This window comes from Acipenser ruthenus, chromosome 27 (genome assembly GCF_902713425.1).
Source record: "Acipenser ruthenus chromosome 27, fAciRut3.2 maternal haplotype, whole genome shotgun sequence".
In the NCBI taxonomy this organism is placed as follows: Eukaryota; Metazoa; Chordata; class Actinopteri; order Acipenseriformes; family Acipenseridae; genus Acipenser; species Acipenser ruthenus.
The window spans coordinates 21,408,214-21,432,812 of record NC_081215.1 but is presented as its reverse complement, the minus strand read 5'-3'; the positions used below and the strand labels follow the sequence as shown (position 1 = coordinate 21,432,812).

Genomic DNA, 24,599 nt, shown 5'->3' with positions numbered 1-24,599 from the left:
TGAAAACAACTGCAATGCCCGTGGAAGCAAAAGAGACGCCATTCAGAAATAACTACGTAACCTGTTTCTGACAACCACTTTGTGAATGAATGGTTAATCAATGTCACAACAGTGGGTTATTTTATTGTAACACCAAACTACAAGAAATCCTCCACAGCTTTAGCCTTGTTAACTTCTTCAGGTGAATTAAAGTAGAAGTTAGAATAGTGAATGCTGTATAAATTTTGGACTTGTTAACTTGTTTACAGAATACATGCAAAATCTTTTAAAAGGTCTTGAATATTAGTAGTTCAAATAAAGAATGCTTACAATACAATTCATTGCAGGAATGGAAATAAGACTCCCATTGCACAGCACCATGATCCATTCCTGGTTTTACTGCAAGTTTAATAAGACACACCTGAGCTTTTTACCTATAGGCTGTGGCTAATCAAGTAAAACCTGGAATAGGTGAAACTGCTATGCAATAAGAGTCTTATTCCCATCCCTGCATTACCAGTTTCAAAAGAATATAAAAATGTGTACGACAGAAACTTTTGTCAAAGTGATCAAAATCACACTAGAATCCAGTTCCTCTGCAGACTCCAGGGTGCCAATTTTTTCTATAGATGTTTGTGTCCAGCTGACTAATCATCTGTGTCGGCTCTCAATTAGTACCAAAAAGCAGCCTCTCCACCAAAAATCCCTAATGGAAATCCATTGTTTTTCATGTAACATGCTTTCAGGAAAAATGATCAGTTGATCTACTACAGAAAGTTTTACATTAGGCTATACCTGCTACCACGCTGACCTTCAATAACATTGAAACTAAGACAGCCCATTTTTTAATCTACAATCGTTCCCAACAGTTTAATGTTACATGTCCCGTGTCCCAGTGTTTTATTCTCCGAGGAATTATTTCGGCTAACAACATTTCTGTGTTTTTATTGCACTTGCTTAGCCGTTTCAGCTTTAAAAGATTTAGAAACCTTTGCAGGGATTTTTTTTCTTTATAAAATTTGCCACCCAGGAGTGGTCTGTGTGAAACCAGTGAGGCATTACAGATATATCAACCAAAGGAACCATTGTTCCTTAAACGGGACAAAGGCCAGTAGTAAGGGAGTTTAGTAAGAGCATTTAGAAAGGGTTTTAAATCCAATTCTTCAGCTGTTACAGCCTGACCACTGGGCCTGCAGGGAGCATTCAAAACCCTGGGGCCTTGCTATTTCTGCATCGTTAACCGCAAGGTTTGCAGAGTGGTTCGGCACTTCAGACTAAACAGTTTGGTAAACAGCTGTAACGTTTAGACTGTGTTGCAATAGCTACCCTATAGTAGACCTGAGTTAATAACATAACATCTTCCTCGTTGAAATCTAGGAAATTGCATGTTACTGTTCTTAGACTTAACTCGAATAAACAGACTAGACCAGAAGACCTTCTTAATTGGTGTTCTTATCTGAAGAACACATCTATGTGCATTCACTCCTCTACTCAGACCTAAAAACGTTACACAAGTTTTCAGATTTCTTTATTTCTTTTTATGAGCTACCCGACTTGTCATGCAGGTTAGTTAGCAATGGTTAGACCATGGTCATTAAGTCTACTGACCTAGATAATCTGGATGAGAGGAGTCACTCTGCTGCCACAAAACCTGTCTAATGGTGCAGTATTGAACGCTGGCTTCTATAAATGATATCTGTAACTTTAAACACTCAAATCATAAGTAACAACATTTAAAAAATTGTACTACCTCATTGTAAAATGACTGATCCGAGTAATGGCACCTAAGAAGTTCTCTCTTTCTCTGCTTCATATGAAACAAAAAAAGGTTTTGCCACTTCCTTTCAGCTTTTCTTAGGCTTCCCATGGTTGTTGTGAGTGGGAAGCCGAATGTGTAGCCCCCCCCCCCCCCCCCCCCCCCCCCACCAAAAAATATCCTAATGGAGGCAGACCACAAAGACATTCTGACAGTCCCCAAATCAATAAGAGATAGATGACTGATAGAAAATGAAAAACACTATCAGAATGATTCAGTCACTGATGTGTGACAAGCATGGCATGTGTTTCATTGTCTGGTGCAGATAAATATCTATAGGCCCTTTTTGGAGGGAGACCCAAATCAGTCCTCTTCCAGGTTTTTCAAAAGAACTTCCTATGAGTCTCTTTAAGCATAAATCACCTTGCCTGTACTCTAACTGACTGACAGGTGGAGGAAAGTTGAAAGTCTTGTATTCTTTAGAACCCAAGTTTCTTGGTTTGTGTAGAAGAACACATATGTTACAGATTTAAAGTTAATGTTCCTATGCAGCGATACTTTTTGCAGTGGAACAGCTTTAACTTGGCACAGATGTTCTGGGTCTTGTCACATCATTTCACATTTGAACATGCTCAGTGTGTGGATTATCCACTTAATGTCACTTACACATCCGCTCTAGATATCATGCAGGCAAAGGGGCCTGAAACCATGAATATTTCAAGAACTTTGAGTGATTGCTTGACTCCCCCCCCCCTGGGTCTCGTGCTATGTCAGAAATGCAAGCTGCAAGACCCTCTCCAACCTGCAAAATACTACACTTCTCCCGGGTCAAGAGAAGCAGTGCCTCACTGTCACAGAGGTCAAGCCTTTAAGGAATTAACATCCAGGCTGCTGGAACTCCAACACAACTTATTAGTGCTGAAGCAAAGCCTGCACCGATCAGGGTGGACTGCAACTGCATGACAAATGTTCTTGTGCTTGAATAAAATTCAAAATATTTAAAGCATTCCATCTCACTTTTGAATCATTGATTAATAGCAAGGTGGCTGCTTGACTTCTTCATATAGGGCTGAATTTTCACACACTCTACGCCCTAATGATCTTTGTTTTTACTTTTTGGATGTATCACAGTTTCTAAGCTCTTATTAGTAACTTTTGAGGTTTTGTTTCCCCTCTAAAGAGAACCTATAGTAGTGCTACAAAAGGTCTACATAGCAGGCAATGCATGATCGAAAACAGCATTATCAATAAAAATGCAACTGAATTTGAAATTAAATTCTCACGATACCTGAAATGTGTACAATTTGGTAGATTTTGTTTGCCTTACCATTTAGAATGATGTTGTCCCATACAGCCAGCACCGTATCCCAACAAGGTAGGGAGGTGAATAGGGTTAAGAACCACGGAGTGACAAAATGCAATGTTGTCACTCCAAGATCTTCCTAGTACTTAAAATTTAGAAACCAATATATCATTAGAAACTGGTGTAATTATTTTTTTTTTATATAAATTTAAACATTGCCGATTATTTATTTTATTATTTTCTCCCAATTTGGAATGGCCAATTATTTTTATTAAGCTCAGCTCACCGCTACCACCCCTGCGCTGACTTGGGAGGGCGAAGACAAACACACACTGTCCTCCGAAGCATGTGCCGTCAGCCGACCGCTTTTTTTCACACTGCGGACTCATCATGCAGCCACCCAAGAGCTACAGCGTCGGAGGACAACGCAGCTCTCAGGCAGCTTACAGGCAAGCCCGCAGGCGCCCGGCCAGACGACAGGGGTCGCTGGTGCGCAGTGAGCCGAGGACACCCTGGCTGACCTAACCCTCCCTCCCCCCGGGCGACGCTCAGCCAATTGAGCGCCGCCCCCTGGGAGCTCCCGTCCTCGGTTGGCAAAGGAATAGCCTGGACTTGAACTCGCAACTTCCAGACTATAGGGCGCATCCTGCACCCTACGCAAGTGCTTTTACTGGATGCGCCACTCGGGAACCCCTGGTGTAATTGTGTTAATAAATACTTACCGTTGACCAATAATATAAAGCTATGAGATACATTTAATTAACTAATATAAAATGATGGTGCCTGTTTATGCACTAATGTTATCCACTATTAAATCAGGGGTAAAGGAGTTTATTTTACTGGCACTGTTGTGGTCAGAAAACACAGCATACCCACAACCATTTCCTCTTCCCACCCCCACATACATTTTTACTAAATGGAAAAACTTTTGGATTTCTATTTCACACGTCACAGTTATATATACAGTATATGTAATTAATATATATTAATTACATATACTGTTTCTTCAGAATGTCTCAATAAGGGGTTAAAAGAGGCACAGTGTTCTTTCTGCCCTGCTGTGTTCAACTAAAGTCCAGGAAAACATGACATCATTTTGATAAGCTCTACTTCCAAACTGACTGACTGGGTTGGGATTTGAAGTGACAGGATCTGGGTGGAGCGCGATAACACATTACTGCTACCACACTAGCTACAAGTAATCATTTGAAGTTCTATAAGAAATGTTTTATACTGTATAGCACTATTTCTAATCTGAAAAATCCCTCACGATAACAGTATTCAGTAAATTAGAGCTACACTTATTTGACATCGTGATTACTTCCAAAACCAGCATAACTAGCAGCTAACAAAAGTTCATAGAAAATCTTCACTATACAAAGCTCACACTTTGGGTTCAGGACAAGTAAAATGCAATAACTGCTAATGCGTTCCACACACCATCTGGTGCATGCAAAAGTTAACAAGATTTAAAAAAGCTGTGTTTATTCCCTATTAATTCTGGAACCAAAAAGCATTGTACTTTTGTTTTTGTTAGGTTTAACAATTACCCCTGACTTCATGTGAGTCAACACCATTTACTGTAAAAAATACTATGAGATTCACTACATGAAGTTACAGTTTGGTCTGATTCGGATCAAACAGGTGATTGTACCAATCCAATATATTGAGTGAATTCAAGGATAATCTGAATGCACTTTTCCTTCAATATAGGTACAGTATTTACAATATGTTGACAAAGTCGAGGCATTCTGTGTTTAAGTAGCTGTTGAAATACTTTGGCATTGTGCTGAATTCTGAAAAAAAACAACTAAAAATTAAAAATGAGAAAGATCTAAATCTCACAAACCAGGATGGACCCAATGCTTCAGACCATTACATTCACTTATAGATTAGCAGCAAATTAATCTGTCATTTCCACTTTCTCTCTGCTTCACCTGTGCGAGGAATATCCAGTTCTCGCATTGCTTTACAGGCTCGCATTGCGAGGAATTCACGGGGTAGGTGTTACAATGTTGGAGAAAGTAACAAGGCTACTTACTTATCTAAGGAATGATCAAACAGCCCTGCTAAGTAGTTAGGTCTTTCCAGCAATGCAACAAGAAAGCCTCTTCTTCAGATAGGTTCATCAGGAGCATGGCAGCTATGTAGGACATTCCTGGCAAGAGAAAACTGACCCATGTAATTGAGGTCAACCGGGAGGATGGAGTAGATTAAAATGAAAACAAAACAGAATTAACAAGCACTCTGAATGTATACTTATATATATATATATATATATATATATATATATATATATATATATATATATATATATATATATATATATATATATAGATATAGATATAGATATATATATATATATATATATATACACACACACACACACACACACACACACAATTTGAAAACTGCAATTATTTACACCTCTAAATCAGTATGATCTGTGAACCATATTTTAAATGTCTTCCCCAAGATCAACTTTCACAAATAAATTCAGCATCTATTATTTATACACTGCTGCCCTCTTTTGGTATAATTGTGAAACTGGCATCTAATAAATTGTTGGCCATTCAAGATTAAAGCGACTATCCTCCTACAGTGCCCCCTACAGTACTGAAAACAAAGGCACATCATGTTTTTCCACTGCCATGGATTTTCTCTGAAGCCGAAAGCTAATTAGCATAGCACCATCAGAGGACTAAAGTAACATTGTACTCTCTTTGTAAGCATGAATCTGGTTCTTTCACTTTTCCGTACGTGGGAAGAAAACTCAATTTACCCTTTGAACTGTAATCCTGCAACTCTACTGTACATGTCAATATTTTCACTCTCTTTTCTAAAGGGCTGACAATTTAAATGTAAATATTCATCTAATAACAGGAGGAGGCTAAATGTGCAGCAAGTGTTTGATCTGAGTTCAAGAGCTGCTCTTTGGTTCTAGTTACCTGCTATTAACATATGTAGCAAAGAATTGGTTAGATCAGCATGTTTAATTAGTAAGCTAAATAAAGATAAGGACGATGTGTTTAGCATACTTCAATAAACAATTATGGGAGAACACAATATATTAGCAAGGAGAAGAACAAATTCAGATGATTTTTCAGTGGTTTTATCAAAATAAATCTAAATGCAGACAGTATGTCCTTTTACTTGGCATACTCCCTAAATCGCACAGCAGTCTTCAATCAAACACTAACCTTGGCTGTAGCCTATCCAGGGACTGTATATTGCATACGCTACAAGGACACGGAACAGCTTTGCTTGGCCTTCTATGGCTTCAGGTGCGTCACCCATTAAAGAACGATGAGTAGGAAACAACCTTTCTGCAAAAGAACAGAATTAATTAACACTGACTCACAGCGTGCACATAAAAGCTCTCAACAATCCTCTCTCTTTGTGCTGCATTTTCTGTTTATTCAAGCCATGGACATTTTTTAAGGTTATGCTATTTTGGCATGACTGAGAAAAAAATAAGGTTATAAGGTTGTGTTCTCCTGCAAAGACTGGTGAAGGAGGAGTGTATTCTAGGCAAAAGAGGCTCCCTTGCTGCATGAACAACTTCTATTAGTAAGCCTACTGCTTTATTCATGCAGCAACAAGTGTGATCCATTAAGAGCCCATTTATCAGTGACCTGGTTGTTCAAACTCCTGGCAACTGGTCATTTCAACAATATATATATTTTTGTTTTAGATTGTATGTTGGATTGTTAAGATATGGATAGTAAAAGAGCATACTAAAATCAATCACCTTGCTGTGGTGCTTTGAAAACTCTCTGTAAAGCTGTTGAACTTGTCAGGTGGAGGCATTAGATTGAAAAATGACAAAGTTCCTTCCAACACAACGGTTTCTGATTTTGGTGAATCTTGTTCAGTATTTATGCTGAAAATTCAGAATATACAATGAGGACATGTCCTTAAGATATGGGTGATTTTTCAATGTTGCACTTGGCAAAGTTTCCTCAAATTTAAAAAGAGAGGCAAGCTAGAGCCACGTGTTGATATGATGGCCGAAATCAGAAAATGGGGCCTTTCTCCGTAAGCTACCTTAACTATGCAAGTGTCATCAGCTTCATCCCAGCTGCTAATGAGTTCACAAAGTTCCTTCACCTTCTCATCATTTGCTTTATGGTAGCTGTCAGAGACAAGAAACCAATACCACGAATTTGTCTCAAATTCTTGATTTTTGAAAGAAATTAACACTGGTAACAGGTTAGATTGAGGAAGAGTTGTCAGCTTGTCCAATGTATTGTCTAGCTATTATTTTGTCAAATTGACTTCCTCATAACTCTTTATACAGTAGGGACACAAATTATATTATCCACCAGCAGCAAATACTGTGATTTATGCGAGTCAGGGACACTGGAAATATGATGCAGCATGACCATCTCAAAAATATAAATAATTTGAATAGTGTAGCACAAACCAATTAATGGGATTTAGCGCTCCACAGAAATTAGGAAGGGTCATTGGTGTTGAACGGGCTAATTTATCATTCTAAGTGAAACAAGTGAAGAAAGAGCTGCTTGTTTCACTTGAAATGGAAAATTAGCAGGACCAACACCAATTTTTGGTGCAGATCTAAATTAGAATACCATTTAAATTCGGCACATACTACATGTGTAGTACATACAGTCTATGTGCAGACGTTTTGGTTATAGAACGTTAAGGCATGGGTGACAATATAAGTGAATTTAATTTCATCACATCATAATTGAGATCGAAGTTGGATCATTATGACTGTGGAGTAGGTGGTGGATAAAGAAACAAAATGAATATGTATGCTTAACAGTGACACGTGATACTGTATGAACAGACTACGAGAATGTACAGTAAAAAAAAAAGTAATATGTCCAGCTGTAGAATGCTCAGAATTCTCAGTCTCAAATAAATGAAAAACAAAAACACACACATGGCAATATTATTATTATGCATAAAAACGACATTATTCTAATAACATTGTATTGATACTTTAACTGAACAAAAATGAACGAAAAAGTGACCGTAGTAGTATAACACATACAGCTGTATAGCCCTATTAATGCAAATAGTACAACTTTAGCCCATTACAAAATGAACCCTTACACCTAAACCATGTTCTGTCTAGTATTACCTGTACTCATGGCATCGATATTGCACTGTCCCTTCCATGATTTTGTTTTAAAAACTGCAAAACCAAACTCATCGAATCCTGCAAAAATATTCTTCCTTCGGGACGCTCTATATAGTACCACCACTACCAGTACCTGAACATAACTTATCTTAAAAAGGCACTGATTCGGTGCTTTTTTAAATGAGATGTGGAATTAACGTGAAGTATATTACTTAAAAAAAACAACCTTAAAAGTAACTTATACTAAACATATATACCCTGATTTCAAATCAGACGTCATTCATGCGTTTGCAATATTCTCTTAACTGGCACTTTACTCGGACGAATTGAAAGCCGCGCTTCAAACCACAAACTCCAAGATGGGCGTAGCTTCCTTCAACAGGTCCAAGAGGTGCTCATTTTTTATTTTTTATTTTGGTGAGGCGATGGAATTGAACTTTGGCTGTACATTATATATATATATATATATATATATATATATATATATATATATATATATATATATATATATATATATATCTCAATCTATGCTACAGCAATAGGTTATAAAAACATTGAAGCTTGTGCCAGCTTGATGCTATAACATTTTATGATACATCTTTGTTTTTTGTGTTCTAATAATACGTTTTAAATAATGATAATTAACCTTGCAGATCATCTGAAATATTATTTAATGTTGCATGTGACGTTTATTGTTCTAGTGTGGCACTAGCAATAGAAAAAAAAATCTGTTCATTATAAGTGACCTGCATTGAGTGAAATGAATCGCTCCATTAACACAGGCCGTGCGATTTTTGAATAGTATTCTCTTTTGGGATTTTACTATCTTGTAGGAAGAACCAATCACTGCTAATCGCTTGCGCGCCGCCCAGCTTGCTCTAGATTTTGTATGGATTGTGTATCATTTCATTATTTCAATTTGCCATATCCCCCCAAAAAATGAACTTCAATGTTGAACAATTTCTGATTGGCTAAGGTCTCTCGGCAATCATAAAGCGAATGTGTTATGTAGCGAACAGTACAGAGCTTGCTGTGCAGCAAAATTAAAATGCCACGCTTCCATTGGATGCTTGTTACATAAGGTACTGAACTATTGGTTACATTGTTCCAGAACGTGGTATGATTGGCTGGCAGTTGGACGCAGGCTTCCAAAGACGTCATTGGCTAGAAAGTAGGTTAGTGGTGCGACATTTACTCAAGGCAGAAAGTAGGTCAGAGACTACTGCTGTTTATCACTGAACATTTCTCCTGTATTTAAATGAGCTTACTAAACTTTTACCATGTAAGTATACTGCTTGAATGAACTTATTACATTTGTTCGTTAATGCTCATATGTTTTTTTTAGCAGTGGTATTGGAAATATCTTATTTTGTTATTCTAATAAGGATATTGTGAATTTCGCGAGGAGGGGCAGTGCTTTTGTATGTGTAACTTAAGGCGTAGTATACCATGTTACAGTACTGTGAATTACAGGGTTATATGTTGTTATAGAAGTAATGTATTCATTAAACCAGGTTAACGACGTTAGTGTTCTTCAGTAATCGTTAGATTAAATATATTGCTAATTACCGGTACCCGTATTGCTCTTGTGTTACGTACCACCTAGCATTACTGGACTGACGTTTGATTAGCCTATTCATTGACGGGGTGTGGTTGGTTAAAGTACTTTTGTATATTATTAAAACGGTGCTGTGTTACAGTTCGATTATTACAGTACGTGGTTGCAGTTTAAAACGTGTGTGTCCCATTCCACGTCAGATTGACTATTCCGTGACAGATGAAAATGAGCACTGAAAACAGACAATGTTTGAACAGACTGATCTTTCAAAGTATTCCAGATATATTCTTGATATTCGCTACACACAGACATGCAGTTCTGATTTTAATGTCTGCAAACTTTAAGTGAGGAAAATGAAAGGGGTGTGCTTTGCATGGGACAGTCTGGCATAGAAATACCTGATTTTGTTGGCATTAATTTGTGCGTACAGTACCTTGCTTAAGTCCCTCATAAATGAGACTAGAAACTCCAAACTTTATTCACAGTAGGCTGATAGAATTTACTAAATAGCAGTTACTGCTTTTATAAAACTATAAGCCAAGAGGTTTTGGTTCCTAACAAGCAGCTTAAGCTAAATATCTTGAGACTTTTTGACCTCGCCAGCCACTTCCCTTTTAATATCTTTCGTTATAAAAAGGAAACAGCTATAATACAAACTTTAGTTTTAAAACTTCAACGTTCTGTACAAAACAGTTGTTTTATGTGTCAGTACTACTGTATCGCATCAAGTGAGTTGTTAATGGGAATTTTACTCTGTAGTAGCTAGTTTGGAAGACCTGAGGTGTTGCAAAGTATTAATACTGTAATAAAATAATTTGAGCAATATGTTTTTTTTTTGTAATACAGCGCAAGAATCTAGAGGTAACAGACCGTGCTTTGGGTAGCAGCCTACTTTACACTGTCTGATTTACCAAAGCTGTTTACTTAAATGAGCAATTTGGGTGTTGTTAGTCCTACATAGCAAGGATAGTGTATAACCTATCTACATAGCAAGGATAGTGTATAACCTATCTACATAGCAAGGATAGTGTATAACCTATCTACATAGCAAGGATAGTGTATAACAAGGCAGCACACAAACAAATAACAGCCCCGTTTTAATTCACCCTCATCGTAACACAAACACCAGTCTACAGTGCGTGCTCTAGCGCTCGTGGTGAAAATACAGTTCTTTAGTGCAAACAAAGTGAAGTGTTGTCCAGGTTCGTGCTGGCCTTTAGCGACAGCTCCTGGATCGTGTTTAGCCACCTAAATAATAACACACAAGTATAATTCAGACACGACAATAAACAAAACAAAACACTCACGATTTTATATCACCTGTTCTCCTTCTCGTTACGTAATTTAACCATTCACAAAGGAAGAGATCACCTCACTGCGTCCCCTTTATATACCGTCAGCCATGACCCACATAACATAAACTGTACCAAAGTGAATGGGCTTCAATCCAGTGGTTACATTTCTCTGTGTTTGCTGGTTTAGATTTTCTAGTGGTTTAAGAGTGCTTGTTTCATCTTCTCAAGAAACTTGTATATGTCAGAAAATGGGAATAGGTGGAATTGGTTTGTTTTTTCAGTCATTTGCCACCTTTTTTCCCTTACCTTCTTCATCATTAAGAAAAGTGTCTTTCTGCAATGCAAAATTGAAACCAGGGAATTGTAGTCCTCTTCAGCTCGAATTCCAGGCTTCCAGGTCCATTTGACAGGTTTGGAATATATTTTTGGCTCTAAATGTATAGTACAGACAAGCTTTTAAAATAAAAACATCCAATCTTATACAATAAAAATGTAACTTCTTAATACTTTGCCCCTTTGCAGTCGGTCAGAAGGAATCCATGCACTTTCTTTGTTTTTTAGATGTTGTGTCTTTATTGTATTGCATAGAGATCATTGCTCTGGGATGGGCAACTACCATAACTGATCTTTCTATGGGAACATCAATGAAAATCAGGAGTTGACCAGACTGTGGTTCAAATCTTCAGAAATCCAAAGCTTCGCCTGGGCCCAAATGCTTGGAACATTAAAATGACTTTGCAGCTGTGCGTCTGTAACAGCCACCACAAACTGCATTTGGTACTAAAGTCTGTAAGACCTTGATATGTAGGAGCAATGGAGATACAGTAAGAAGTGCATTTAAAAAAAAAGCACTGTGAAAATGTGTATACATTATTTAGGTAATATATAGCCTTGTAACTTAACTGATGTCTGTACGGTATGTATCCTGAGCAAACAGGCAGTGCAAGCTGATTCAGCTGACCTACTTGCAGCCTGACCTTCATTTTCTCAGGGAGGTGTTACAGAGTGTGCATGATTAAACCAGTCATGTGATCTCAGCACTTTGGGGGGAAGGGGTGAGTGATGAGTAAAGCAGCCTCCGGTCCATGTTATTTGATATTTAAGTTGAGCTGCCTGTTGGAACAAATGTAGGACTCTTCTTACAGTACATACTTAACTTTATTAAACATAGACATAATCATTTGAATCAATATCATGAGTGCCCCGTAGACCATTTCAGCTTATCTGCTGTGTGTTTTAGAGGAATTTAATCATGAAAATGGCCCAGATGGCACGTATTCAAGTAGGTCTTTGAGGTAATTTGGCAACAAGATGTGGGACATGAATTTGCTGATTTGACGCTCACTACTGAGGTGCTTGGGTTATGAGGGAGCTGTAGGTAAATGAAGGTATTTTCTGGAAATCAAAAATATTTTAAATCCAACATATTTTTAATTAAGCTTAGAAAACCTAAAGTAGAAATAGAAAAAAAGTTTTGCGAGTCAACGACGCTGAAGTGAAGAGGCATGATTTAAACGCAGAACTTCACATTCCAAGTTGAATACAACAAGGAAAACAAATATTGAGATTACATTTTGACGCAAAAAAACAAAATGAATCCTTTTTTTTTGCGTTCTCTTGTGACATTTGAAAAAGGACAATATGGTGTCAGTGTTTTTTTTTTCCTAAGTGCTGTACTGTGTTTTGATGACTGGAGAACCTGTCTTTGTGTCTTGGCCAACTGTACATAGTAAAAAATATATATTAAAGAAGAACGTAGACTGGCTTTTGCTGTGACTAAAAAAAGAAACTCAATAATGTTTTTTGAGCTAACTGGCTTTTATTATCCAGCTATTACAAAGAGTGTCATTTTTTGTTTGATTGTGACCTTTACTAATGCGTGGATGCTTCCCTATTTGAGGTTACTTGGTTTCCACTTTAACAAGTTTCGAGTGCATTCTGAGAATGTTAGGATCTTTTACTTATTTGTGAAATAAATAAGCACCTTTCATGAGTAATATAGGGCTATTAAAAAAAAAGGTGGCTCTTGCATTGTACTGTCCTACATAAAAGAAAACAGCAGATGATGGCAGGTCAAAATTTCCTGGATAATACGTTCCCTGATAGTGAGCCATTATTGAATAAAATACTGGCCTAAGAAATTATACTGTATTTTATATATTGTCTTGCACACTATATAATGTCTGCATGTTACAGGTGTGCAGTATACTTGGTTTAAAGTGACCTATATTATGGTGATTTTCCTTGGACTAATATATTTTCATTCTGAAAATGATGGTATATATACAGCATGTATTTAAACATTTATACAATTTTTTGTTATTTGTCCTAGGTTGTAAATCTTTTTTTTACATAATGTAAGCAAAATGTTCACTTAACTTCTGAAAAAAAAAACATTGATCCTTCATGCTCTAATTAACAGCCAAGACTGGAGTGGTAAACAGCTTGCCTTCCATGCAGCACAGGGCATGTGGTTTCTCTAGGAGTTGCATAACGGTAATGTAGGCCATCAACCAAACCTTCTGCTATTGGATAAAAGGTTTGATTGTTAAAAAAAAAAAAATAATGAATGCAGACATAACCATCCTTGCCTTTTTTTAGATGATCTAATGGCAGACCAAAGAATGGACATTTCTTCAACAATGAATGACTTCATGTCACCGGGTCCCACTGATCTGATTTCCAGCTCCTTGAGTGCCCCATGCATGGAGTACACTCGCAAGCGAAAGGGAAGCTCCACAGACTACCAGTAAGTGAACTTCAGTGAAGCGGGATTTCTATTTCTAGCAGTTATGTCCTGAATCTTTCTCTCGTACAGCACAAACTGACTCTCTTTATTCATGGCTTTAATTTCAAATACACGTTTATTTTATTTCAAATAAAACGAGCTCTGCCTTATTATGACTCCTGAGCTTTGAAACTAGTTACAAAATGCTGTTGATCTTTTGTTTTGCATAGTAGACACTATATAATTAATTTACCATATTGTATTTTTTAAATGTTTGCTTTGAGGTTCCATTCAGGTTCCCAGTAAGTTGTTATCCTTATTGGTGGTTTATATTAATTCCACAATGATTAGATATGTACTTTTTTGTGATTTAGTTTCGTACTTAAAAACATCCTTTTTTTATTATTTAACTCAAAGGGCATTTTAACTGTGGCCACATGTTAAGTTGTGCCATGGGATTTATAATAGCATACAACTAAAATAAAACAAATGGGTTAACAGTTTGTAATTATTAATCAATACAGAAAGTAAAAGTTTGTCATTATAAATATGTAACAGTCCTTACCCTTCTTTTTCAGACTTGATGGCTTTTCTTTTGAGTAAGTATGAACAACACAAATGTACTAAATGTAGCAATGAATCTAGTGTCAAATACAGAGGAACATGGGGCTTGTTTTTTTATTTGTTTTTAAGAAAAATCCACATTTTATCTACAAAAATAGCCAAACGCATAATAAATCTAAAGCCCCCTTCAAAATGAATTACTTGTTGGAGTTTTCACCAAAACAGAAGGCTTAATATTAAAAAGTCTTAGGGACAGATTTGCAAGCTCTGTGGATGTGCAGTGACGTGTGCGTCCTCAATTTGCTCATGTGAGTTATTTGCGGGTGTGCAGAAGCAAACTGAGGATTCTTTTTTTTTTTCTCTTTAGATTACACATGCAGCGTGCAGAAAGTGAAAAGGTCTAGTAGCCAATTCAATTAGGGCAGTAGCTCCATTACTGTCTCCAGTGCAGATATCCAGTAACAAAAAACAGCTTTTATAGTGATGTCAGAGAATCAGTAGAGTTTAGAAATAATAAAACATTTTACAAATTCTCTACTGCTTCTTTGAAACTCTAGGGGGAAAAAAAAAAATTGTGTCCCCTCAGATCCTGGGGACGAGTATTCATACGACACGGTTGCGAGGCAGTGTGGTCTCAAAACCACATGCCCAAGTTAAATTCTGACTCTTTAGTGAGTACAGACAGATTGATGGATGCTGATTGGGAGGGGATCACAGATTACACGAACGACAGGTTAGTGAACATGGCTGTGTGGCTTTTATTTGGGGGGGAAAAAGAGCTTTGCATATGTTTATTGCTATTGGTCTGTTGGACCATGCACCGACAGTGAAATACAATATTTTGCCTATAATATAAATATAGTAAATAAGCTCAATAAGTCATACATTTATCTAAAAAAATAAAATGCAACGGATCAAAATGTAATCATCACTCAAATGCAGCCTTTCCCTAATTAAATTGAAAATTGACAAACTAATATATAAAATAAAATAAAATAAAAGAAGTTTGGTGCAGCCATATTAAGTTAGCTGGAAATGATGTCTATAATCGCTGCGTAAGTTTTTTTTTTTTTAAAGAAAAGGAAATAATAATCTTAAAATTCTAACATGATTAGTATGACATTGGTTTTTATTACCCACTGTGGTATCCACTTCAGTTTTCCTTTTTTTTTTTTTTTTTTTTTTTTTTTGCGGAGTATAAAACAACTACTTAAATATAAACTTGAAATCCATGTGGAATTTGTAAACATTTTAAAATGTAATGCATTGTGTTTGCTTCTGCATCATTAACAAAAGTCTTAAGTTGTTTTTTATAGCACAACAAAATATGGTATATAATAGTGCTCAGTTCTTAAAGTAATTGTAGCTAAAGGTTCCATAAATCTTTGCCATATTGCACTTCCATTGGCTACATGGATCTCAAATGTGCATTTTGGAAAGAAACACATGTTGTAGCAGACATGTATTTTAGTTATAAAACATGATAGCTGGTGATACAGTACTTAAGGTTAAAGGAAGCTCTTAGTTTCTGTGCCTTGCCTTGGGTTGTCTATCTCGGTGTTTCCCAACCCTTTCCCACCGTATCTGTTGGTTTTTGTTCCAACGCAGCGCTCAATTGCTTAATTGAACCCTTCATTGAACTAACTGGGCATTTTCCCTTTCCCGCCAGGAACAGGGTTGGGAAACTCTGGTCCATCTGCACTTACACTCCCTGGGTCATTTCACCTCAGCAGTGTCTTCTGCTGAGGTGAAATGATATAATGATTTCACAGTCTATGCTTCAAGAATAAATCAAAAGGTATTACAGATATGTCAAAATGGTTCTGTTTTGCATCTTTTAGCTGATCTTTCATTGCTTTACAGGGATGGCATGGACACTGACAAGGATAAACAACTTGGACGGTACAGTAAATATTCTAACCATTTTTATTTTTGTATTTGTTAAATTGTGATTAACGTGTAGCCAAAGATGGTTTGTGATGTGCAGCATTAAAACTGATACTACAGTAGTCACAAATTAGTTTTGACCATTACATTTAAAAATAATTAGCCTAGTTTGATCAGTATGTACAACTGCATCGTAGCAACCAAAAATTAATAAACTAAGGTGTGCCAAAAACATGTAGTTTCTATGCATTTATCACATATGCAGTGATGCAAACCTCCATGTTCTAAGTGAATAAAAGTGTGCCGTATATTAAAATGAATGCAAATGCTCTTTTTTGGTTTAGGGAGTGCCCAGATCAGCAAGGAAGAATCAAGAATGCCAGGTATACACGTGCTTTTTTGTTTGTTTTTCAATTCCCTCTTGTCTCTGTCGCTTTGTCTCAGATCTGCTTTATAGACTCGGTGCCACAGTTTATTATGGTAATCTGACTTGTCTTATCAGCATTGTTTTTGTTTTGTTTCTTTTATACAGAGAGGCCCACAGCCAAATTGAAAAGAGACGTCGAGATAAAATGAACAGTTTTATTGATGAGTTGGCCTCCTTAGTGCCTACTTGCAATGCCATGTCGAGGAAGCTGGACAAACTCACAGTGCTACGAATGGCTGTTCAGCATATGAAAACGCTAAGAGGTGAGGCTGAGTGAACAAGTGTGGGTATTGTCAACACACCCTTAACCGAAAAAAACATTATATTAGAAACGTTTGCAAAAACAAATTGTCATTATGATTTTGTTGTTCACATGCCACCATGCATGCAGCAGGTATTAGGATGGCATTGTAAGCTTTACATTTACTTTATTGCACTTTTAAAAGCTAGCCTATAAGCTTAAGAGACAAGAATACTCCAAAAATGACAATATGGATGTTGTATTTCAAGGCTGGTATAGGAATGGCAATATATTTTTCCTTTATATTACATGTTTCCTTTTGTAATGGAGCAGATTAGAAAGGAGGATATCTTTCATAAAACAGCTGTGGCAGATCTTTATATTACATGAAGATATCTGTATGTATCTGTTTTTTAGGTGCTGCAAATCCATACACAGAAGCAAACTACAAACCTGCATTCCTATCAGATGACGAACTGAAACATCTTATACTGAGGGTACATTCACTGCAATTCCTTCACAAACACATCATTCGCTGTGCATATTTCCTTAAACCTGGAAAGCTGCATTTAAGAAAAAAAAAAAAAAAAAAAAACTTTAGTGTAGGCTGCCAACTGCAATACATCCGAGATTACCTTTTTGTAGTTTTAGAACTGTTTGTTTTAATTTGTAACGGATAATGAAAAGTTAACACTTTATTTTTAGTTCATTTTTGAATTAAATAAAGCATTATTACTCTGTACTGATGTGTTTGTTTCCAACAGGCAGCAGATGGCTTTCTGTTTGTTGTGGGCTGTGATCGAGGGAAGATCCTGTTTGTATCAGAGTCTGTGTATAAAATTCTTAACTACAGTCAGGTGTGTTTACCGAAAAATCACGCTTTGAGTACTGTTAACCTTTTTTCTTCATGATTTAATCAATTGTGCACATGGACCAATTATTCCAAACACTACTCTGATTTTTTTTCTTCTTGAGACTAGTTGCACAGTGATTGTATAATAAATCTTTTTTTTTTTTTTCGGCCTATCTGCATACTGTGTATGCATGTTCAGTCCCATTATTATAAAGGAGGCTCAGGCTTATGTAGCCTGGGTCTGACCCCTATCCAGGCAGGGACCGTCCCAGTGAAGACAATTTTCAAACCTTCACCATAAATCACAGTTGTCTGTGCTGCAACTATAAATACCTGACATTGTAAGGCTAGCTATGGCAAAAGCAACAAGAATATAAATGTAAATCTGATGCAGTGACATTTCAGGCTTGTGTACCATTTTGCTCACACAACAGATTGGAAAAATCCACAGTACAAAGCCATGTGTACATAGTACAAGCAAGCGGTTGTTGTTCTGTTACAAATACATTCTTTGTTAATGACCCACTTTTCTTTGACACTTTTTCAGAAATAAGATAGGATGTACTTGGAATGCCAGACACTCAAGAGAGTTTGAATTGCCAAAATGTTGTTTGTTATGCTAATGACTGTTACATTTAATTTCCTCGTCAGAATGACCTGATTGGTCAGAGTTTATTCGATTACCTGCATCCTAAAGACATTGCCAAAGTAAAGGAACAGCTCTCCTCTTCAGACACTGCGCCACGGGAAAGACTCATAGATGCCAAAAGTAATGCTGTTTCTGATTTCTGATTACTATGACTTACAGTACATTTTTAAGAAGTAAGATTTTACCAATGAAGAACTCAGGAAATGCCTAATGTAATTTATTTACGTAACGAGATACTAATCCTGTTGGCAAACAGAACTGGGAATGGCATGCCACAGGTTGTTTAAAAAGTAATGTTGCACTGGCACTACTAGGTACTATCAATAGGTCCAAGAAAATAATTCTGTTACTGTCCTACAGCTGGCCTACCTGTGAAGACAGATATTGCACCTGGCCCGTCTAGACTGTGTTCCGGAGCAAGGCGCTCCTTTTTCTGCAGGATGAAATGCAACAAGCCTTCGGTAAAAGTGGAAGACAAGGATTTCCCATCCACGTGTTCCAAAAAGAAAGGTAATAACCTCCTCCTGCCAGACAACACTGTGTTTCACAGAACTGCGGTTATAGTGGAATCTGCCGTTTAGAATTGTGAATGCTTGAGCTTTCCCCACTTCTGTATGTTTTTTATTTGTTTTATGCAGCAGACCGCAAAAGCTTTTGTACAATCCATAGCACTGGATATTTAAAAAGTTGGCCTCCTACAAAAATGGGACTGGATGAAGATAATGAGACAGACAATGAAGGCTGCAACCTCAGCTGCCTTGTAGCGATCGGACGTTTGCATCCTCATATAGTACCGCAGCCAATGAACGGGGACATCCGGGTGAAACCCACAGAGTACGTCTCGCGCCATGCCATAGATGGGAAGTTTGTGTTCGTAGATCAAAGGTAAGAGCACATCTAATTGCGTAATCGTCACAGAACAATTTTTTTTAAAAACTGTTTATTTATTTTATTAACTCAAGATACATTACTTCAGACCCCCATTTGCAGAGTTAACAAGGAGCGCAGTGGATTAACATGCGATTTTGCTTTTTCATCTTTGTGGCCCCAATATGCGTGGAGTCAGACTGAAGTACAAATTACTATTACAGCTTTGATCTCCCAAGAAAACTGTCTCCAATTTAGCAGTTTCACATCTAATAATGTCTCAGCTGAGTGTTGAGAAGGCACAGCGGGGGGTTAAGGAGGAAAGCGACTGAAGGGGGTAATTATGTAAAAAAAATAATAATAATTATATTTTAAGGTCTGTTACTCAGAACTACTTGGTTCTGTTTCAATTAGTCTTGATTCTTTATTTTGTGTATTTTAGGGCTACAGCGATCCTTGCATATTTACCCCAAGAACTTCTGGGCACATCGTTTTATGAATATTTTCATCAAGATGACATTGGACATCTTGCAGAGTGTCACAGACAAGGTAGATTGTCCTAATATGTCAACGTTTATAGCAACTTGTTTAAAACTCGGTATCAATACACAAGGAGTACTTGGACAATGCTACAATAACCAAGCAGAATTAAAATCTAGTGATGAAAGATATATTTTCATTGGCGGAATCATGATCAGGCCACACTGGTCTGTAACCCATTATAATTAAATAGATTTCCTAGTATATAAGTGACCTTGTGACTTGTGCTCGGGTACACCAGCTGTCATAGCAATAGCACTGAGAGTACAACTAGAACAGCTTAATAGTTTTTGAAGCAGTGCCTGGATTGAAAGGTCATGGAGGTTTTGATTACCGGATTGAGTTGGCTATTGAACAGGATATGAGCCCTGCTGTCAGCAGTATTTAACCCAACATGCTGCTTTGGTTAAAAAAAAAAAAGATCCTAATCTTGCATGCTGCAGGATAAAAAAACAAGCACTTCAAGTGCTTTGTCCTTTCTGAATAAACAATATTGTTGCATGGTTACAGTGGATCATGAATTCTTTTTTATTTTCAGTTCTACAGACACGAGAAAAAATAACAACAAACTGTTACAAGTTTAAAATAAAGGACGGGTCTTTTATCACACTGAGAAGTCGTTGGTTCAGTTTCATGAACCCTTGGACCAAAGAAGTCGAGTATATCGTTTCTACTAACACAGTTGTTTCGTAAGTAATGACATTTCTTACAGCTTCTAGATCAAGCTTTTGTCTGGCATATTAACTTTTGTTTGTTTTTGGTTTTTTTGGACCCTGTTCAAGTGATTTTAAAAAGCTGAAATTGACTCATTCTGTTGGATGTTCAGATTGTACATTTAACCAACTCAGGAAACTGAAACACATTTTTAAAAGAAGTGTGATGCATCTCTTCTAAAAAGCTTGTCACTGTTATCTGTGGTTATAATGTTACTTAAAGCTGGCTGAGAAAGTAATGGAACAGGTTGCTTGTCTCTGCTGCGTGTCTGTGTGTGGTGTCTCCTGGGATAGTTATGAAAATGAGGGGGGTTCATATCCTGGTGCTATTTAAATAACATCTCAATTAAGCAGAGATTTGAGAGTTTCAAACTGTCTATTAAAAGCAGGGTCAGGGGTCCCAAAGTGGCTCACCTGGTAAAAGTATATGGCCTCCTGGTGTGCAGGGTGAGTCGTACAGTCAGAGAAGCACTGGTTCTCGTTCCTGGCTTTGCAAAGTCACCAGTCTTCGCTAGGGATTTTGGAGGCAGGTTAGGGAGGCAAAACCATCAGGGACTGTTTTTCCTTATCGTGCTACACTGCTGGCTAGTGAGCTCAGGCAGACACCCGCAGTGCCAGCCTTTATCCTCCAGGGGCTGCTAGCTCGCTGATGTCTGCTCTCAAGTTCCTGGGTGTAAAAGAGGAAATTGGCTTGGTTGTGGGATCGGAGGACACCCACTTAACCTTCAGTTCTCCTGAGCTGTGTGGGGAATTGCTGCAATGAGGGAACACAATGGGACATTCTAAATTGGGGAGAAAAATCAGGGTTACAGTAATTGGCCACTCTAAATTAAAAACTTTGCGCATTAGCTATTCATATTCACTTTGAATAGAAGCCTTCTGTTCTACAAGTCATACTGTACATTTATGTTTATCAAGTTGTTTGTTAAACAGTTTATAAGTGAGAGGGTTGCATGAATGTCTTTCTTGCATCCTGATTGTGTCATTGTGAACTATAATAGTTCAAGTGTTCAGATTTGTCACTGCTTTTAGAAATCTACAATATTTGTGGAATTTGTTTGAGTTTTCTTGTGTGTGTGTGTGTGTGTGTGTGTGAATATAAATCTTGAGTACAGTACTGTGTGTAGTAACTGGAATTAATGCCACAACCCTCCTGTTTCAGGGGCAGCACACTTGATGGGGCAGACCCTACCTTTCCCCAGCTCGCTGGTTCCCCTCACAGTATGGACAGTGTACTTCAAGCAGGAGACGGTAAGACCCCCCATTGGCACGCTCCATTCTTTTATTAGCCTTTAATTTCAAATTTTACAATTATTTAAACAGAAATTGTATGCTCTAGTGAAGCACACAGAAATGTGTATAGTTATTACGTGGTTAAGGGAGTGGAACGTGGATGTTTTATCTTTGTGGCAGTGTTTAGCAGTATATACTGTGTACCAACAGATTTTAAATTCTAACCAAAATGTGTGGGACTAACTATGTGAATATATGTTTGTTTAAAAAAATGTGCTTATTTTAAAAATGTAGAACATTTATTTGAATTTGACATTAGATATTTGACTTTAATTGTAGAGCCTTGGATGAATATCAAAGTTTTACTAACCGTACCAATAACATTTGTTTTAGTCTTAATCCATATCGATATATAATTGCAGTAAAGCCCTCTTGTTCATTGCTTAATTGAATTCAGGCTACACAAAGCACCTTGCTTCTGCTCAGATATGTATTACTGTAATGTATGTATTTGTTATTTGCTTGTGACAGAACAGCAGAAGTGAAAATCAGGCTTTGTGGCTATTGCAGGTGCGGTAAAGAGAGCCCTTCCGACAGTCCCTGGCATTCCAGGAGGTACGCGAGCAGGAGCTGGTAAAATCGGCCGCATGATCGCTGAGGAAGTCATGGAGATACAAAGGTGAGGCCCAAGGAAACTTGCTAATGTTTAGGAGTGTGAAGAATTGCAGAATCTCTATAGAATTACATTTTTGATATAGAAACAGGGTAACACATGGGCTTCATGAATTACCCAAACTGTTTACACACGGTCATTTTAAATGCATTGTTTTTTTATGGTTTTAAGGCACACCTAAATACATTTCTATAAATTAGATATCGAAGTAAAATCTTGCCGCTTTGTAAAACCAACTAAACAAAACCGATTAACAGTGTTGAGTGCTGCATTGCACTTGTCTTAATGAGCTGGCCTTTTGGTTTGATAGGATTAGAGGGTCTTCGCCATCCAGCTGTGGTTCCAGTCCTCTGAACTTCACCAGCACACCCCCTCCAGACACCTCCTCCCCAGGAGGCAAGAAGGTAGGAGGACCACAAAGACTGTGATGGATGTCTGCTCTTATTGTGATGATTAGGCCGCACCTTGCTTTTCAAGAACAATTAGTTTAGAGCAATAGAAAGAAGCAGAAGTTTTGAATTTGTCATAATTATATCTTTCTTGTGTACGTATGCTATTTATAGTGCTTTTACAGTCGTATACATTAATTTTGCGTGCAGTGTAGAATTTATCTAGTATTGGAAATGTATATATTTATAACACAGGGATTTTCTTTATAGTTGTCCTGATTTTACCAACATGATTTGTAGTACTTTTTCATGTTATTGTGGAACTAGCGGTAAATAATATTTTAGAATGTTTTGTTTAAGCCACGAGTAACGTTTTTTAACATGTGACTTTCAGATTCACAATGGTGGCACTCCAGACATTCCGTCGGCTGGGCTTGTACCTGGGCAGGGCCAGGATTCAATAGGATATCCCTATTCAGACAGCTCGCTGCTTAGTAAGTATGGTTTGGTAATACTGTCAGATATTGCTATCTGTTTTTCAAAGCCACTTAAGTCATAGGCAACTCAACATGAAACTAAAGAAGGACTTTACTGGACTACATTTCTTGAGAATGACATTGTTCTTGCTTGTTTTGAAGATGTTCTTTTTCTACTTTACAGGTGATAACTCCCATATTGGTATAGAAATGATAGACAACCAAGGCTCCAGCAGCCCTAGCAATGATGAAGCTGCCATGGCTGTTATCATGAGTCTTTTGGAAGCAGATGCAGGATTGGGCGGTCCAGTGGATTTCAGTGACTTGCCATGGCCCTTGTGAGCACTTAGCAATGGATGGGATATCCAGCTGCTGTAACGCACAGGAACCAAGGAAGCCATATCTGGACGTGCAAGCCAACCTTGTGTTCATGTTTGGACTGATAGGGGGCTGGAAACGGTGTTTAAGAGGCTGGGGATTGAAATCACTACAATATTTTTGCGTTGTGAAGCCGGTTGTAATTGCTTCCGTTACCCATTGTAGCTGTTCTGGTTATTCAGGTTTTATAAATGTTTTAACATACAGTACACTGTCAAGCTTTTTGAATGCCTTTTAGGTTTAGTGTTTGTGTTTTTACACTACAAAGATTTTCATGTTGAATATTTCTTATATAAATTGTATCAAAGTTGTTCTATAATGTAAGAATTCTACTATAAATATATGGTAAAAGTGTATTGTGTAAGCAGTGACATTTTTTAAATAAAAGTTGTTTCTCTTGCTATTTGATGTATTATTCATTCATTTAAATCAATTTCTTTTATCATCATAGGACATTTGTGTATTAATTATGTATACGGATACTTGACAACACACATTTCCAGTATGCCTAATCAATGCCAAGCCTCTGGTCGTGTCTGATGTGATTATTATTGAAGTGGGGAGGGTGGACACTGAGAACCTCTTTTTCAGCATAATCTAGAATTTTGGGCGTTTACATATAGGCACCTGGCATCCACGTTAAATGACTCCAGATACCTGGTATCCACATTTAAATACCTGTAGAGGGTTGTTGGCCATTACACATCTCTGAACATCCTTTAATTGTTTGGATCAGAGTACATGTAACAGTCATTATATTAAACCAGGCATGCGACTAAATGACCATTTTTAAGAAGCTGACCAAATGACTACTGTATATGGAATATTTTGCCAAAACCCTGAATTTTGACAATGATTAATGTATACTTATTTTGTAAATCGGCTATAAAAATCACTGTTTCAGCTGTAAGTATGCAGAAATCAAGTAAATTAAAAAATGTATAAAATTCAGAATGCATGACCCTTTATGACTATGA

The 24,599-nt window shown here is 37.3% G+C and overlaps 1 protein-coding gene across 3 annotated transcripts; it reads left to right on the top strand.

Moving 5' to 3' along the window:
• Positions 1-8,526: 8,526 nt before the first annotated feature.
• LOC117432293 (basic helix-loop-helix ARNT-like protein 1) lies at positions 8,527-24,025 on the top strand. 3 transcript variants are annotated; one of them, XM_059002198.1, is made up of 19 exons: positions 8,527-8,542; positions 13,606-13,753; positions 14,311-14,331; positions 14,883-15,029; positions 16,160-16,198; positions 16,528-16,566; positions 16,716-16,873; positions 17,269-17,348; positions 17,616-17,708; positions 18,356-18,473; positions 18,714-18,863; positions 18,992-19,238; positions 19,663-19,769; positions 20,299-20,449; positions 21,636-21,724; positions 22,277-22,385; positions 22,690-22,783; positions 23,163-23,262; positions 23,429-24,025. In XM_059002198.1, exons 2-19 carry the CDS (start codon positions 13,614-13,616, stop codon positions 23,584-23,586), a joined length of 2,040 nt encoding a protein of 679 aa, XP_058858181.1. In that variant the 5' UTR covers positions 8,527-8,542; positions 13,606-13,613; the 3' UTR covers positions 23,587-24,025. The 3 variants fall into 3 exon arrangements, with proteins under 3 accessions (XP_058858181.1, XP_033909880.1, XP_033909883.1); XM_034053989.2 differs by lacking the exon at positions 8,527-8,542 and adding an exon at positions 9,307-9,433; XM_034053992.2 differs by lacking the exons at positions 8,527-8,542; positions 14,883-15,029 and adding an exon at positions 9,307-9,433.
• Positions 24,026-24,599: the final 574 nt, after the last annotated feature.